General features: G+C 39.2%; 1 protein-coding gene across 1 annotated transcript in view; it reads left to right on the top strand.

Moving 5' to 3' along the window:
* SLC5A8 (solute carrier family 5 member 8) overlaps window positions 1-19,253 on the top strand; it is a 66,557-nt gene that overhangs the window by 20,406 nt on the left and 26,898 nt on the right. Inside the window, exons 4-6 of the mRNA XM_061417058.1 lie at window positions 1,689-1,756; window positions 2,978-3,132; window positions 5,873-6,013. Of these exons, the coding sequence (XP_061273042.1) occupies window positions 1,689-1,756; window positions 2,978-3,132; window positions 5,873-6,013 (364 nt within the window). The remainder of the gene's footprint in view (window positions 1-1,688; window positions 1,757-2,977; window positions 3,133-5,872; window positions 6,014-19,253) is intronic.

Here is a 19,253-nt window from a genome sequence, read left to right as displayed (position 1 = left end):
AATGTTCCCTAGTCCTCTGTATTTCTTGTGAAGTATATCTAGAAGCATTCTCAGACTTCAACTTTTTGGAGACTATTTCATAACGCAGTTTTCAACTCTTTTAAGTAAATACCAAAGGACACAATTGTTGAATTATATTACAAGAATATGTTTAGTTTTGTAGGAAACCACCAAACTGCCTTCTAAAATGGCTCTTGCCATTTTGCATTCTTACCTGCAGTGCATGAAAGACTTATGTTGCTCCATGTCCTTGCCAGCATGAAATGTCAATGTTCCAAATTTTGACTATTTAACAAGTGTATAGTAGTATCTCGTTGTTTTCATTTGCATTTCCCTGATGACATATGATGTGGAGCATCTTTTCATATGCTTATTTGTCATCTATATATGTTTTGTGAGGTATATGTTAAGGTCTTGGTATGGTTTAGAATCAGTTTTTTTTTTTTTTTATTACTGTGAGTTTTAAGCATTTTGTATGCGATTCATGGGGTCACAAAGAGTCGGACATGACTGAGCGACTGATCTGATCTGATCTTATGATATGAAGAACAATCCCTTATCAGATATCTTTTGTAAAATTTTCTTTCAAATCTGTGGGCATAGAGTTGTTATCCTTCCCTTAAAAAATATAATTTGACCCACTGCTTCTTTTTTTAAAAATTGAGTGAATTAATTAATGACACATTAATAGTTGCAGCTTATTACTGCAAAAAGTTGAAATGAAGTCTGAGAATGCTTCTAGATCTAGTTCACAAGAAGTACAGAGAACTGGGGAACATTAAATGACCCATGGTGATGGAATCAGTAATGACAGTTCAGTAGTTGCAGTGTGTGGGCTCTGTAGTTACAGCTCCCGGGCTCTAGAGCACAGGCTCAGTAGCTGTGACACATGGGCTTAGTTGCCCCAAGGCATGTGGGATCTTTCTGGATCAGGGATCAAACCCACGTCTCCTGCATTGGCGGACAGATTCTTATCCACTGAGCCACCAGGGAAATTTTGCCCCTCTACTTCTTAAATAAATGGTAACAAATGATATAAGCTTTTCTCTTTCTTGGGCTTCCCTGGTGGCTCAGAGGTTAAAGCGTCTGCTTCCAATGCGGGAGACCTGGGTTCGATCCCTGGGTTGGGAAGATCCCCTGGAGAAGGAAATGGCAACCCACTCCAGTACTCTTGCCTAGGGAATCCCATGGACGGAGGAGCCTGGTAGGCTGCAGTCCACGGGGTCGCAAAGAGTCGGACATGACTGAGCGACTTCACTTTCACTTTTCTCTTTCTTGGTCCCATTTTAGTAACATGGACAGCTTGTCTTTCAAGGAGTGGTAGAAAAATGTATTTATTTGAACCATGACAACAAATATCCTATGACCCCATTCAGTCTGGGTAACCACCTCCCAATATCAAGCAGTTTCTCAGCTTAATTATAATATAAATGCTTTTTCATGTATTTGATTTAGCCAATGTTGGATCCTGTATAGTGTCTGAGGGTAGATGCCAGGTCTATTTAACTCATCAAATAAATTTTTGAACTCTATTTGTTTTGCTACATTTTTTGAGATTTGGGCCTAGTTTAGGGTAAGAGGGTATGGAGGTCGGTGCCCAATAAATGATATAGCCTCCTGCTGATGATTTTTTGACAAGTACTGGTATATGTTTCACAGTTATACATGCATTTTCTTTTCTTCTACAGTCACAGGATTTGATCTGTGGGGTGTAGTAGTGGCTACTGGTGTGGTCTGCACATTTTACTGCACTATGGTATGTCAAGAACCTTATTTCTCCTTTTACCCCATACATTGCTTTGCAAAATTAAAAGTTTCAATCAATGCATGCTGCAGTCTGGGTTGTTTATATTTCCTTCCCACAGTAACTTATTTTTTATAAGGAATATTCAGTCCAGGGTAAAATTTGATCCTTTGTAAAACATTGATCATAACTGATACTTTTTCTTCATTTGAACCATGCAGTGGTCCCCAATCTTGTTTCATAATTTGCTCATATTGTCGTCATATTATTGTAGCTATGCTCACAGTATTCCTTAGCTTAGTAACCTGAGATAATTTCCCATTGCCTTTAGGCAGGAGTGAGAGTAAAAATATGTAAGAACCAGTATGGCATAGGCACTGATATTATCATTGATGCTGATCCTTAGCAGTGGTGCAAGTCTTGTGCAACCTGTGATACTCTAAGTCTTAATACTTTAGTTGCTTGATGATGTAGAAGACAAGGTCTACAAAGAGGGACTCGGTCAGGTTCTGGAGGGGTACACTTGGGCAGTGACTAGTACAGAACAATTTTATTTTTTCAGTAACTGGTATGTCCTTCTTTGTGCTAATCCACTTGCCAGTACAGAAGATGTAGGAGAGGTGGGTTTGATCCCTGGGTTGGGATGATCCGCTGGAGTAGGAAATGGCAACCCACTCCAGTATTCTTGCATGGAAGATCCTATGGACAGGGGAGCCTGGTGGGCTACAGTCCGGGGGATCACAAAGAACTGGATCCCCTCAGAGCACACATGCATGCCTTCTTTGTGCATACTGTTTGACCATCAGTCCTGCCTATAGGATAAAATCTATGATACTGCAATTTGACTCTGAGTTTTATTCCTAACAATATCCCCACACCACTCCACTTTGCTCCAAAATATATATCTGGACACACTAAGCATGCCATGTATTTTGAATTCTAGGAGCCTAGCAGGCTACAGTCCACAGGGTCACAAAGAATCGGACATGACTGAGTGACTAAGCACAGGCTTTTTGCCCATGCTGTTTTCTCTGCTGGGAGGACCTTTCATTTTGGATTCTGTTTATATTTGAAAGTTTGATCTAAGTACTACCTTCCTAACTATCTCCCTTGGGTGCACTTCTTGGCCAAGATTCATGTTTTCCTTATCTTTGACCAGGAGAGTGTATAAGCATGTAAGTGCTTAATAATGTCTGGTAGAAGCATTAATCCTAATGTACTTTTTCCTCAAAGGGTGGTCTTAAAGCAGTCATCTGGACGGATGTTTTTCAAGTTGGAATCATGGTGGCTGGCTTTACATCTGTGATTATAAAGGCTGCATTGACTCAAGGTGGAATCAGCACTATTATAAATGATGCCTCCAATGGAGGAAGATTAAACTTCTGGAAGTAAGTTGCTTTTTTGGTTAAGTATTTACTTCTTGGTTAATAGAACGTTCCTTTTTTTTTTTTTTTCCTGTAAAAAGTCTCTTGGCTGAAATAATAAATTTATATTAGAAAACAAACTAACCATTAAAGTCATGGTACAAAAATTTGAAGCTGGCACATAAAAGTGTAAGAAGTTTTCACTTTAAGGGTGGAAGCAGTCGGGTGGTACTTAGTTACATGGTGCTAAGGATGGTGCTTCCTCCTGAGAAGGGATTGATAACAAAAGAGTAATTTCTTCCAGAAATTAAAATCTGAGATAGGTTGAAAGGTAGGGGTAGGGAGAGAAGGGAACATATAGTGGAGAGGTAAGGAAAGGAAACCTTTTAAGAGAAAAACACTAAAAGATAGTGATTCCATTTTGACAATTCTTTGTTTCAAGCAGCCTAGAGAATTCCTCTTTTAATATGGCCCTTGTAATAATAGTATATTATTATTATATATGTGTGTATTCTATATGTGAATATTATTTAATGTATATTATGTAATATTAAATATTATTTCTAGAATATTGACTGGAGAAGTTATGGCCAATGCCTCAGGTATCAGCATTAATATGATATAATGTCTTCAACAACTATTCAACTTTCTTAAAGAAGGCTAATGGAGAAACTAGGTATTTCATCACAAATATATCACACAATTTAACAGACTATTTAAAACACTTATCTTTTGGAATGATAGTGTCTTCCTTATACATCATGTTCAATGTGCAGGGGGGCTCATTTTGACATGAACCAGCTAATTTTCTTTTTAAGCAGCTCTGCTATGAGATAAGCAAGCTGAAATCACTGGCAAAAGGAAAGAAAATCACTTTACACTTGGTGGCTCTCTTCTAGTTATCTGAAAGAAGGTGTTAGTGTTTGAGAATAAAGTTAGAAATTGGACAGGGTCAATGTCTTAATTTGCAAGAATGAGTTACAGTGAATCAACTCCAACTGTTCTCAATATTTTTAAAGAAAATGGAGCCTCCAGTTGGCCTAGTTTAGGCTTGATTCCATCCATTAGCTAGGACAGAGTAGAACATTTTGATTGACCATCATTTAGACTATTTAATGGAAAAATGGTTATTTTCCCAAGGCAAACCTAGGTTGCTGTTACTAGAAGTGTTAATTTCTCAGTCATGTCCAACTCCTTGTGACCCCATGGACTGTAGCTTACCAGTCTCCTCTGTCCGTGGGATTCTCCAGGCAAAAATACTGGAGTGGGTAGAAGAGTGGGGAATAGATACCAAGAAGCAGAAACAACCAGTGGCCACTCGGTAGACCTGGATTACTTCCAAATCTCTTCCCAGTCAGCTAGGTTGAGGGGAAAGGGTATGGAGTCAATCAATTTTTCTGCAAAATAACTGTCAGTTTATACAAAGGGTAAACACATTGCTGCATTGAAATAATAACTTATAACCAGTAAGAGATTCCAAAAAGTAAAAGATTAGACATTATTATGACCCTTACAAGGTTTCCAACAATTAAGGAATAATGAAAAACCTTACTGTATATCCCTTGTTATTCAAATATATTTTAAGAATATGATGGTGGACAATAAATCTGCTCTGGGTAGGATAAACGAAGAGAAGGATTTTGTGTTGATATTTTCCATACGGTCTATATTTGGCATATGTATTCTGTATTGCCAAAACCAAAACCACTAAATTGGGTATTTTAAATCTTGTCTTACTTTCTTCCAGTAACTCACAGAACCCTTTAGCTCTTGACGTTTATTAGCTAGTATAGTAGCCACTTTCTTTATGGGAGAAAGGGCCAACACCCTTGAAACTCTTAGCCTTTGATATTAACTATTAGAGAATGGAATAGAGGCTCTCATCTTTCCATTAGAATGCTGAAAACACATAAAATTGTAGCACTTTACCCAAGTGATCTCAAATATAAACTTTGAAGTGAAATTGCAGAATTTCAGAAATGGAGAATGTTTCCATTAAAGCTAATTTTGCAGAAAAATTTCAAGCTTATATTGTTTATCAGAGATGAACAGACTCATTCCTTCCAAGATGATACAGTAAGAAGAATTAAAAGATGTATTGAATGTGGAAGTTGAGCTTTCTTTGTAATTGTATTTTGTTTCAGTGCCGTAGTGTGACTTTCAACTATGAGTATGTAGATGGTGCACACAACATTTTAAGAACATGGTTATAATGACATGGTAGTTTTAAACATGAAAACCTTTAAACTGCATTAATTGAATTCTTCAGCTTGAATATAAAGTAGAACTGGGACTATAAATGTTCCGGGAGAGGAAATATACACATGAAATGTGTTGATATTATGTTTATTTCAGTACCATATCTGTTGCTCCAGTGTACCTAGGAATTGCTTGCCCTCTCTTTCTTCAGCTTCATGCTCTTCTTTGATTACAGCGTGGCAGACTTGTTTAAATAATTTCCTGTGGCCATGAGAGAACAGTTTCTATAAATGTTCACAACAATTGAAACATTCATTTTGGCCCCAGTCCTATCCAGAATTTCCAAATCTCTGAAAGTATTGATTTTTTTATTTCACTGAACTTAAGTTAGAAATATTTCTGCCTTTTATATTACTTAATCAATCTGTACATATTTGTGTGTGTATATATATATATTTGTTTATATTTATGTAAGTATACATTGCTTGCTTCCAAAACACTCTAGAAAGATTTCTGTAATAGTTTACTGAGAGTTCAAATTTGTTTTCTGTTTGTTTTCATTTAGCTTTAATCCTAACCCTTTGCAAAGACACACATTCTGGACGATTATTATAGGAGGAACCTTCACGTGGACCAGCATCTATGGTGTGAACCAATCCCAAGTGCAGAGATATATTTCCTGTAAAAGCAGGTTCCAGGCAAAATTGTAAGCCAAACTATGGTATATGAATCGTGAATAACTGTCAATTGTCTTTATGGATGCTCAGAAGTCAAGCTTTGCTGGAGTTTGTCTTTTGTATCATGAAATTCTAACAGATAAATGATATACTTACAAAAGGATCACATAGAACAAAGTGGTACTGTATGTTTTTTTTTTTTAACTGTATGTTTTGAATCAGATATTTTAAAATATTTATATCAAGTACCCCTGTTTCTTTTGTCTGCATTCTGATGAATGAGGATAAGAGGCTTGTGCAAGCTTCCTGATGGAGGGACTGGCTATGGGGAAAACTGGGTCTTGCTCTTGTGGGAAGGGCCACACTCAGCAAATCTTTAATTCAGTTTTCTCCTGATGGGTGGTGCTGTGCTCCTGGTGGTCCAATGGTTAAGACTCTGTGTTTCCACAGCAAGGGGTGAGGGTTTGATCCCTGGTTGGGGAAATAAGATCCCACATGCCACATGATGTGGCCAAAAGAAAATTTATATCAATTATTAAGTAAAACAAACCTTATCAAATAAATAGGCATTTATTTTGTATCTGTTTTTATAAGGAAATATAAGGAATAAAAATTATAAATATGTGGCTCTTATCATAAAGGACAGAGGATAAGATGGTTGGATGACATCATCGACACAATGGACCTGAGTTTGAGCAAACTCTGGAAGATAGCGAAGGACAGGGAGGCCTGGTGTGCTGCAGTCTGTGGGCTTGCAAAGAGTGGGACATGATTTAGCAACTGAACAACAATCATGAAGGAACATAGCATCAAATTAGGAAAATATATGCAACTATGTGAAAAATGGAATAACACTAGAGGTATAACAGTTCCCTGAAACAATGTAACAGTAGAGGAAATGTTCTAGGGCATTGTACTGCCAGATGTGTTGTTTCATTTTATATTCAGACACAGTTATGGATTTATAACCTGGTTCTAACACTTGCTACTTGAGTAATGGGGTGAGTTTCTTAGACTCTCTGAACTTTAGTTTCTAAACTTATACAATGAGCATATCACACATCTTGTGGAGGAATTATAAAATACGGTGTTTGTCATGCATGTGGTAGGGATCCAGTAAATGTGAATTCCCTTTTCCACCTCAAATCCTGGGACGTGAAGGCAGGGATGAATGAGAGATTCCTGCTGAGCAGGCAGGTCCTGAAGGAAGACCATGTGTGGGCCGGTGGAGAAGAGTGGGAGAGCATTCCAGGTAGGAAGAGTGATTTGCCCAAAGCACAGAGGTTGGCTTCCGAGCTCTTATCATGAGCCCTCTGGAGGGCTTCCCAGGTGGCACTAGTGGTAAAGAACCTGCCTGCCAAAGCAGGAGACATAAAAGACGCGGGTTCAATCCCTGGGTCGGGGAGTTCCCCTGGAGTAGGAGATGGCAACCCACTCCAGTATGCTGGCCTGGGAAATCTTGTACACAGAGGAGCCTGACAGGCTACGGTCCATGGGGTGGCAAAGAGTCAGACACTACTGAAGTGACTTAGCACATGCATGTACAGAGGTCGGAAGGACAGCATGGTCAGGGGAGTCTCCAGCCCATCTTGGCTTGTGCAGAGTGTGAGCAGTGGCTGGTTTTTTCTCAGGAGGCCTCAGATAAACCTGGTGACCAGCATTCTTAATACTGATAAATAAGGCTGAGTTGGCTTTCAGGCATTTTGAAGCTTTAAAACTATAAGAGTAACAAGGTGATTGAAGTAGGAGGAGTAGTAATTCTTTTTGTATTAAGGGAGGATATTAAAAATACGTGATGGGAGGAGGAGGTGGAGGAAGCAGCGGCGCTCCCGCCCGGCAGTAGAGCGGCGCTGGGACCCACGCGGCCGTGACCCTGCGGCTCGCCAAAGGCCGAGCGCGGCAGCTGCGGACAAACGAGCGTGTCGGCGCCGAGGAGGGCGCGTCCTCCGGCCACCACGAGACTCCCGGCGCCGCGGGGCCCGCGCTGCGCTCCAGTCTGCTGGGGCACCGGGGTGGCCCGCTAGGCCAGCGCTGCGTCGCTTGGCCCGCAGGCCCCGGCCGGCTGCCCGGCCCCCTGCGGGGCCGCCCGCCGCCGCCCCTTCTGCTGCTGCCGCCCCTTCTGCTGCTGCCGCTGGCGCTGCTCGCACTGCTGGGCGACGGGGCAGTGGCGCTGCCCCCGGGCTGCAAGCACGACGGGCGGCCCCGAGGGGCCGGGAGGGCGGCGGGAGCCGCCGAGGGCAAGGTGGTGTGCAGCAGCCTGGAGCTCTCACAGGTCCTCCCCCCGGACAGGCTGCCGAACCGCACGGTCACCCTATGGTGTGAACATTGATACCCACCACATCCCCGTTAATGTGACAATGCGTCGAATTGCACTTGGAGCAGATGCTGTGGCTGCCCAGTGGGATTTCGATTTGCTGAATGGACAAGGAGGCTGGAAGTCAGATGGGTGCCATATACTCTATTCGGTTGAAAATATCACTACCATTCAGTGCTACTCCCTTAGTAACTATGCAGTTTTAATGGATCTGACGGGATCCGAATTCTATACCCAGGCAGCCCATCTCCTGCACCCTGTGGTCTACACTACTGCTGCTATTCTTCTCTTGTGCCTCTTAGCGGTCATCGTCAGTTACATATACCAGCACAGTTTGATTAGAATCAGTCTCAAAGGCTGGCACATGCTTGTGAATTTGTGCTTTCATATTTTTCTGACCTGTGTGGTCTTTGTGGGAGGAATAAGTCAAACTAGAAATGCCAGCGTCTGCCAAGCAGTTGGAATAAGTCTTCATTATTCCACTCTTGCTACAGTACTATGGGTGGGAGTGACAGCTCGGAACATCTACAAACAAGTCACTAAAAAAGCTAAAAGATGCCAGGACCCTGATGAGCTGCCACCTCCACCAAGACCAATGCTCAGGTTCTACCTGATCGGTGGTGGTTTACCCATAATAGTTTGTGGCATCACTGCAGCAGCAAACATCAAGGATTACCGCAGTCGGCCAAATGCACCCTATTGCTGGATGGCGTGGGAACCCTCCTTGGGAGCCTTCTACGGGCCCGCCAGCTTCATCACTTTTGTAAACTGTATGTACTTTCTCAGCATATTTATTCAGTTGAAAAGACACCCTGAGTGCAAATATGAGCTGAAGGAGCCCACCGAGGAGCAGCAATGACTGGCAGCCAATGAAAATGGAGAAGTCAGTTATCAGGACTCCATGTCTCTGTCCCTGATTTCCACATCAGCTCTGGAAAACGAACACACCTTCCATGCTCAGCTTCTGGGGGCCAGCCTTACCTTGCTCTTGTATGTTGCCCTGTGGATGTTTGGGGCCTTGGCTGTTTCTTTGTATTACCCTTTGGACTTGGTTTTTAGCTTCTTATTTGGAGCCACGTGTTTGAGCCTCAGTGCATTCATCGTGGTTGATTCACCATTGTGTCAACAGGGTGGATGTCCAGCTCGCATGGATCATGACTTGCTGCCCAGGATGGAGCGCCTATTCAGTCCAGGTCAACATGCAGCCCCCCAGCTCCAGCGGGCTGAGTGGGGAGGCTCCCAAGTACACCAACAGCAGCGCAGAATCTTCATGCACAAACAAGAGTGCTTCGAGCTTCAAAAACTCCTCCCAGGGCTGCAAATTAACCACCTTGCAGGCTGCTGCGGCCCAGTGCCACACCAGTTCCCTACCTTTGAATGCCATGCCTCAGCTTGATAATAGTCTGAAGAACATTCAATGGACAACGATATTAAAATGCATGTGGTGCCTTTAGAAGTTCCATTTCGAACAAATGTGCATCCAAGCCGCCATCATAAAAACAGAAGTAAAGGGCACTGGGCCAGTAGACTCACGGTCCTCAGAGAATACGCCTATGGAAGGCAGTGTGCAGAATGGCCTGCCGAAAAGTCCGCTGGGCAGTAATGAAGTACACTCTTGGAGTCGGAGGGTGTACTTAGCCTACAGAGAGAGACAGTACAACTCTCCCCGCCCCCCCAACACACACACAGGAAGATAGCAGTGATGCCTGTAGCACGCTTCCCAAAAGCAGCAGGAATTTTGAAAAGCCTGTTTCAACTAGTAGTAAAAAAGATGCAGTAAGGAAGCCAACTGTAGTTGAACTTGAAAGTCAGCAGAAGTTTTATGGCCTGAACTTGGCCATTCATAATGGACCAATCAAAAGCAGTGGGCAGGAGGGACCCTTGCTGGGTACAGATAGCACTGGCAATGTGAGGACTGGGTTATGGAAACACGAAACTACTGTGTAGAGTTGGTGGGCTTCCTGGGCAAGAAATCCATATAAACTGTGATAGTCACATTCCTTTAAGCTATGAACATGTAAAAGCAGACTGTTTACAGCCACCATAGGGATTCAAAAGAATTTTGAATAAACTTTTAAGTTTTGGATTTTGGGTATTTTATATCCCCCAAGTGTTGCTTTTTTATGAATTTTAGAAAAAGCCTCTAAAACAATGTTTCAGTTGTCAAAGCACCAGCAAGACATTTTTGGAATCTGAAATGTAACTTTCTTGAAATCTGTAATATCTATTTAACGTTTCAGGCTTGTATTTAATACAGTAAATAGGTGTTTGCCATTGTGTCAAAAAAAAATATGTGATGTCAGATATAAACATATGAGAGTAAGTTGGTTTAGACATTATCTATGTTTGGTAAATTTCACAATGAAAGATCTATATCAATATGAGTATAGTAACTGGATATGGAATCCCCCAAAAGTGAGCATAGGAATGCTGATATTTTAAGACACTTTAAAGAAATATAATTTATATATCCAGTAATCCATCCACATTAGAGCTGATGCCCCTCCCAAAGTAATTGTGCACAGGCTCTTCTTTGGGAACATGTTTCTTTGAGAATATGGAGCTCAAAAAGCCCAATTTTATAACTAAAAGAATAGCATCAGAGCTTTCTTAGTAGAAAACAATTTCCTTCCAAATAGTCCAATGGTCTCTTTAATAAGAACTCAGGGGAACCATTTTCTCCCTGAGTTTCTAACATTGGCTCCATGGAAAGAATGAACCCCAGCCAAAGAGTCAAGACCTACTGACACTGATTGACTGGATATAGTATCAGATGTTGATAAGTGGTCTATCTGACTGGCATTAAAGTAACATAAAACAATAAAATAAGATATTAACTCATATATAAATGAGGTATGGTGACTGAGTAGGAAAGTGTCTGGGTATATTTCTGGTGATTTGGAGATGACATATAGTTATACTACTTTTAATTTTTTAAAACATTTTTATGTTGGAGTATACTTTATTAACAATGTTGTTTTAGTTTCAGGTATATAGTGTTGGGGTCCTTTAATGGACTGGGACCTGGTGGTCTGGAGGCGACAATAAGAAAGTGAAAGAGAGAGAGAGGCTGATACTCCCTGGTTTATGCAGAAAACCAATAAAGCCCTTGACACAGGACTTGCATCTCTCATGAAGGCACCGGGCTCCCTCTCTAGGGGGGTTATAGCACAGGGTGCCTTCTCGAGAGAGTCTTAGAAGCCTGGGCAGGAGAGTGAGCAAGACGGGTCTCTGCGCTCCAAAAAATCAGCCGAGGAGAGAGAGAGAGAGAGAGAGAGAGAAAAGACAGACACAGGGTCCCAAGCTCCGATGGAGCAAAGGTGCTTTAATGATTTCTCTGTGAGTATATAAAGGCTGTGGTACAAGAAGTTTCTTTCGACAATGCTAAAGATCAGAAAACCAAATGTACAGCAACTGTCACCACGGGAACAAGGGATTAATAATGGTTACAAGGTTGGGACCATTAATAATGGTCACGTCTCAAGAAAGGGGATCAAGACTAAGTAGTTTTGCCATAAAGAGGAGATTCAAGCCTGTCTCACACAATGACCTCAGTTCCTGGGAGCAGCGTGCTGTTCCACTTAAAAAGAAACAAAGGACTTGTGAGAAACAGCACGTAGGAATCCTCCTGTTAAACATTCCCTGACAATTCCCCCTTATTTATTTATAATATTTGTAAAAAGAGTTCTGACCATTAGAGTTTGTTTAGTTTTAACAATCTTAGCATGAATCTTGGCAACGGTAGATGACAAATATAATTGTTAAGACAATCACCAAAATTACAGTTTTAGACCTGATGCTGTGAGTAATGCTTTGAAACCATCTGTGTGGGTCTAGCCCAGATAATTGATCAGCTAGTTGTTCAGCTAAAGTTTTCAAATTAGTGGAAGAGGGCAGATTATTAGAAAAGGTTTCAAATATGTCTTTTTGTAATAGTTGTACATTCAGAGAGACATTTTCATGTATGTTTTGTAAATGAAATTTGATTTGTTCCTAGTTGTAGGCATTATTATTGAAATGAACAGGAGTAACACAAAATTGAGTAGAATTCCAATCATATTTTAGCATCACCTGTTTTTGTACATCTATTAATTGATCTCCAACCCATCTGATAGCTGTTTTTAGTTCCTGTATTTCATCTTGCATATCCTCATCTATCTGAGCCTAAGTGGCCTGCATAGTATGGGCATCTTTAGTCCAATTTTGAATAAAATTATGTGTTTGAATTGAGGTTTGTAAAACAACACCAGTGATAGCAGCAGTGGTGCGAATAGCTGTTAATCCCAAAATGCCAAAAATCAGCCATCCAATGAATCGTTTACATCGTCGGAGCAATTTAGTAAGTAACTGGGAAGCAAGTCCAGCCATGCGACCTTCTTCCCAGGGCCGCTGGAGATTTATTGGTAACCACGGATTATGTCGAGATCGAAGAATCAAAAGGGAGTCATTTCTCAAGGAAATAGAGAAGTTAAGACAAGTATATAATTTACAATTTATGCAAGTTACAGAACGTAAAGTCTTATTGAATTGTAAATTTCCTATAGCTACAACAAAAGGAAGTGGAACATAGGCTTGTATAAAATATGATTGATTATAATGAAAGAAATAGTTTCTATGACTATGATTGCTCCCTGTGAAATGTCCAGTCCAAGTCCTAAGTTCCTCGGTGCTTGCAGCAAGTTTCCAGGTGTCTCATTGTTTAGGCCCAATCTGTTTATCAAGGACAATTCGAGGACGAGCAGGGAGGCCATTCCACCATCAAGTCACCCAAGAAGTCCTCTGTCATGGTAATGTTCCATTGTAGTATTAGTAACCTTCTATGTTATTTGAGTAACATAATCATACATAGTGTTGTTAATATCATTTGAGCAGTAAGATAACCATATACTTTGGGGTCCCCAATCAACAATTGTATGATTAACCATAAACATTAATTTTCCTGATTTGGCCTGACATTTGTCCCAGTGAACAGGAATATATTTAAAGTTCTTGTTAGTAAACCCTTTACATAGTGTTCTTTGTTCTTTCCTTAACTCTTTCCCTAAAGTTTCAGTAGTATACACATGGTTCACGGACAAAGAAAGGGTAGTAAGTAATCCAAGCAGTATCCGAAAGTCCTCTTTTAGAGGCAGGGTGAAAGCCCAAGTTTGTTGGCTAACATTTATGCATAATTCTGTTGGGCCCATATACAAAGGAAGGACTTCATAACTTAGAGAGATATTAATTAGTTTTTCTTCTTTTTCAGGATGAGAGGGCCCCTCCAAGTTCCAAGGAGGGGCATATGTGTTGAGTCATTGGGGGCTAGATACATAAGTCCATTAAGTGTGATCAATCAAGTCAGCCTGAGTGGGGGAAGCAAAAGCAAGCAAAGCAAGCATAGTGAAAAAAAATATTTTCAGGATTCCGAGGCATTCCTTGTTGAGAAATCAGATTTTCCGTTTGATTAGTAAGGGTTTTTATCTGTCCCCAAGTACGGAGAAGCTAATGGCACCCCACTCCAGTACTCTTGCCTGGAAAATCCCTTGGTCGGAGGAGCCTGGTAGGCTGCAGTCCATGGGTCGCGAAGAGTCAGGCACGACTGAGCGACTTCACTTTCACTTTTCACTTTCATGCATTGGAGAAGGAAATGGCAACCCACTCCAGTGTTCTTGCCTGGAGAATCCCAGGGACGGGGGAGCCTGGTGGGCTGCCGTCTATGGGGTCGCACAGAGTCGGACACGACTGAAGCGACCTAGCAGCGGCAGCAGCAGCAGAGAGATCATAAGGTAGATGACGTTGAGTGTGGTGTTTTTTGGAAATTTTTAAAGTCGCCATGGCTTGTATTGGAATTCCTTCCTCCTGAGGTTTTTGTTGTATCATTTCTAGTCTGGATGTTGGGGGCCCCCTTAAGTTGAATCTTCTGAAGAGGAAGTTATATGAGTTCGTTGGATCCATCTGGAGAAATAGAAGCATATCCCTTTCCCTGTAAGATTAGTTTCTTAGATTTCCATAGATTAGTTAACCTGTCTTGATATCAAATGGGCAAAGGAAAGGAAGTGTCCTTTAATGTTTCAAAATATTTTTCTGCTTTTGTCAAAATATCTCCTTGCGGTAAGTTTTAAAAATTTAAAATAAATAAAGCTATATTAAAAATAGTTATAGAAAGAAAGGAAAGCAATAATGATGAAAACATTCTTAGGAAATATTTCAGTCCAAAAGAAAAAAAAATCATCTAGAAATCTGTTTGGGACTGGTATTTGGCTGTGGTTTTGAATTAATGGGTTGATTTTCTCTTCATTCAGTATATACGTTTTTCCTGATATTAAAAAAAAAAGGGATCTGACTGTTTGAAGTGGTTTCTGTTATTTGGGGCAAAGGATTAGGAGCAAACATTCAAATATTTTTTCCTAAGTGAAATTATTGAAAGTTGTTGCAGAACAACTTGATAAATGAAATGCTGTTCATATCCAAACATATTTGACCTTGTCCTTGGGAAAGAAATGCAGCGTGGCAGCTGTTAAATCTCTCTGTTCAGTGTGTCAAGGAAGATGATTATACTTTCACGACAGACCTGAAAAGAAGGTGAATATTTTGCACTTTTGATATTCTTAGGAACAAATAACTAATTTGGCAAATGGTATCCTTTTTATGTTGTTTTTGTTTTGTATTGTGAAACAGGCATTGAAGTTGATGTTATTTTATTTTAAGAATCTTACAGACTGGAAATAGAAATAAAGCTATATTAACAGTAGTTATAGGCTTAAAAAATATATTGCGTCAGAATCTAGTAAAAAGTCAGCTCTGGATAAGGAAGATAAAAGTGTTCCTGTGTATTTTTCTTTATTTAATTTTCTATTTGTAGTTACAGTGTGTAATGTGTTTGTTTAATTATGTCTTGTGTTTGTGGATTATAAGGAATGTTTGTAATCTGTTTAATACAGAATGAATGTAAAAATTGTTTGAATTGTTTAGAAATATAGGTAGGGCCATTGTCTGTTTTTATAGCATTAGGCAATTCTCATTATTGCAAAGTAAGGTAATAAGTGGGTTATAACGTTCTGTAGTTTCACCTTGGAGAGGTGTGGCCCCTATAAAAGAAGAATTTGTATTGATTGAGACATGTAAGAAGGAAGAGGAAGAAAGTTCAGGGTAATGAGTTAAATCCATTTGTCATAAAATTTTCTTTCATTTGTCATAAACTCTGTTTATATTTTTGTATTCATCATCTTATTTGCCATTTCTTATATCTTTTTATTAAAAGCATATATCTTATTTTTCTTTAGCAACTATGAAGTGTCTTGTATGTTAGTATTTTTATAGATGGGTGAATATATTTATTATATTATATATTATATTTATTTATTTTATATAATATATATTTATTAATAGTTTAAAATCTCTTTAGTTTTTCTGTAAGAAAAAGTTTTTGTAAGAGGAAGTTAGTGTTCAGTAATTAATGTTTTAAAATCTTATTTCATTTGGAAATGACCTAGTTATTTAATAAACTTTTATTATTTAGTTTAGTACAACTCTAGAATTTAAATTACCCCAATCTTAAGAGATTATTTTAGATTATAATAACAGATTAAAATAATAGATTATTTTATTTAAAATATAATTATTTTAATAGAGTTTATCTAAAAGTTTTTATTTCATTTATATATTTATATATATATATAAAGAGGTACCTTTTTGTTGGCAAATTTAGTTTACCTTAAACCTAAGCATAATAAAAGCATTACATAATGATGATTTAAGACATGTCTTAATTAGATTAGCAATTATATTTAAATTATATATTTATATTTAAATAAACGTTATATTTAATATTGAATATTTTTCAGTTCATGTTAACTTGAATTCAAATACAGCTTATTAACTCCATATTATCCAAAAACAAAGACATATAATGAGACATAGATAATTTTAGATAGATAGGCATAGTTTTCCACTTGAAATTTAAAATATCTTTTTGTTTTATTTTTAATTTTTTTAATTTAATTTAATTTTTTTTTTAATTCCACCAATTCGTTTTTGGCTGGAGTCCTAGATCGAGTGGGCTGTGTATCCCAAGGACATGATAAGAGTTAATTTTTGGTTTTTTCTTAGGCTTGTTTTTGTTTCCCAGGCAGAATTGGAGCTCCAAAAAAGTATTTTAACAAGTTAACCTTTTCCTAACTGCATGTGTAAGAAGAATCGGTTTTGCAATTTCAAAAAAGATTTTACTTTAATCAGTTTTCTCTGGAGTCTAAAGAATATCATGGCCATTCAGTGTCAAAAATATCATTTCTCCCTTTTGTAGTTACAGTATATTATTAATGATATATGCATGAGGGAATAGCTGTCATATAGGAAGTAAAGCCTTGGATGTAAAATTTTGACAAATATTAGGATTGTTAAGCATACCTTGAGGTAACATAGTCTGTTGAAATCTTTTATGAGGCCCGGTGTGATTAGGATAAGGAAGAAAGTGAATTTCTCCTAGTCTAAAGAGTGTAAAGGTATATTAAAAAAGCAATCTGGTAAATCAGTAATAATAATGTGCCAGTTTTGAGGAATAGTAGTAGGTGTTAGGATCCCTGGTTATAATGCATCTATAGGTTTCATAGATGCAATAACTTTTCTAAGGTCTGTTAAGAGATACCATTTGTTAGATTTCTTCTTTATAATAAAAATAGGAGAGTTCTAAAGAGAGTAAGATTCCTTGATATGTTTCAATTCTAATTGTGTGTCTGTAAGTCCTTTAGTAGCCTGTAATTTATCTTTCGTAAGGGGCCATTGCTCTGTCCAAATAGGCTCGTCGTTCTTCCAAGTTATTTTAATAATTGCTTTGTTTGTTAAATGAGCAGTGGCCCCTAGGAAAAATGTGGAATGTATATCTGTGTTTGCCATTGCATAAGTAAGTCTCTTTCTCTTAGATTAAGGGTGCATTTATCACATAAGGTCTTAATGTTGTAGGTTGGCCTTTTGGCCCTTCATATGGGTAGATCTAAACGTTTTGATAAATTTCTTGTATTTTGGTTTGAGAAATTCCTGCAATTTGGCAAGAGACCTTTTGTATAGGCCAAGATTTGGGCCATAAGTGTTTGGAAATAATAGTAATACTAGATCCAGTGTCGAGGAGACCAGAAAATCTTTTATTATTAATTTTGATATTTATATTTGGTTGGGCATATTCAGATACCAATGATGTCCATAAGGATTGTTTTTGATCTGTATTGCTGAATCTGCCTGTCTGTACATTATTAGAAGAGTTAATAGAAATGTAAGGCAAAAGAAGTAATTGAGCAATTTTGTCCCCCTTTTTGAATTGCCATAGAATCTGAGATTATATCATAATTTGAATCTCTCCTTTATAATTCGAATCAATTATTCCAGGGTGAACAGTAATTCCTTTAGAAGCCAAACTAGATCGGCCAAATAAAAGATTGAAGGTTTGTGGGGGCAGGGGTCCAAGAAGTCCGGTAGGCACTCTAGAAGGGAGTGCTTAAGGGTAAAGGAAAAAATCATTTAGGGCCAGTATATTAACAGTAGCATTGCCAGATGTTGAGGGTTTGAGGGAAAAGATAGAATTTGCCCCTGGTTTTTGTTGTAGGGGACCTGGGGGGGTCCCCTGTTTGGAGTTCCCTGGAATAGGTTTTCCATCAATATCAAATTTAAATTTACAATCTTTGGCCGAATGCATACCTCTATCGCAGTGAGGGCGAATTCTTGGAGGTTTTTTATTAGCCTTCTTAGGGCAGTACCCTTTTAAATGGTTTTTATCTTCATATGTAAAGCATCCTTCATTTCCCTTTTTAAAGGCAGTAGCCATTGTTTTAGCTATCATTTGCATCTTTTGAGTTTCTGATCCTAGATTGTGACAAGCCTTCAAATAATCAATAATAGCCTCAGTCTCATGAAGTGCAGCGATAGCTCTTTGATGTTCCTGATTTGCATTCTCATAAGCAAGTAATTTCTCTAGCTGTTTCTTGGTTTCTTCTCTGATTACAGTATGGGAAATAGCAGTTTCTAATCTAGCAAAAAAAAATTAGCATAACTTTCACTAGGTTCCAACAAAGGAGAGACTTTTGGAGTTGCACCTGTTGGCAGAGGAGGAGCAAATGGAACAGCCGGGGCAGGGCTAGTAAGAAAATTTTGAAATATTTTATGTTGTTCTAATTGGGCCTTTTGTAAAGTTTCATCATCTAATTCATATACATGCAATAAGTGTTCTGTCTGAGCTTTAAACAAACGGTGAAGTAAAGTAGAGAAATGATTGTGCTTTCCAGCCGTTTGACCCATATCTTAGTACTTACCGACCTCAATAGGTCCTGAGTCCCTCCGACCGAAATGCCAGGTATACCAGAGTCCCTGTTCTGGGGCGCCACTTGTTGGGGTCCTTTAATGGACCAGGACCTGGCGGTCTGGAGGAGGCGATGATAAGAAAGTGAAAGAGAGAGAGGCTGATACTCTCTGGTTTACGCAGAAAACCAATAAAGCCCTTGACACAGGACTTGCATCTCTCACGAAGGCACCACCAGGCTCTGTCTTGAGGAGGGTGAAGGCACAGGGCGCCTTCTTAGAAGCCTGGGCAGGAGAGTGAGCAAGACGGGTCTCTGCACTCCAAAGAATCAGCCGAGGAGAGAGAGAGAGAGAGAGAGAAAGACAGACACGGGGTCGCAAGCTCTGATGGAGCAAAGGTGCTTTAATGATTTCTCTGTGAGTATATCAAGGCTGTGGTACAAGAAGTTTCTTTCGACAATGATAAAGATCAGAAAACCAAATGTACAGCAACTGTCACCACGGGAACAAGGGATTAATAATGGTCACAAGGTCAGGAGACAATCCACATCTCAAGAAAGGGGATCAAGACTAAGTAGTTTTGCCGTAAAGAGAATGTTTACTAAAGGAGATTCAAGCCTGTCTCACACAATGACCTCAGTTCCTGGGAGCAGCGTGCTGTTCCACTTAAAAAGAAACAAAGGACTTGTGAG

The sequence above is a fragment of the Bos javanicus genome, chromosome 5 (assembly GCF_032452875.1).
Source record: "Bos javanicus breed banteng chromosome 5, ARS-OSU_banteng_1.0, whole genome shotgun sequence".
In the NCBI taxonomy this organism is placed as follows: domain Eukaryota; kingdom Metazoa; phylum Chordata; class Mammalia; order Artiodactyla; family Bovidae; genus Bos; species Bos javanicus.
This window is presented reverse-complemented; position numbering and strand designations above follow the sequence as displayed.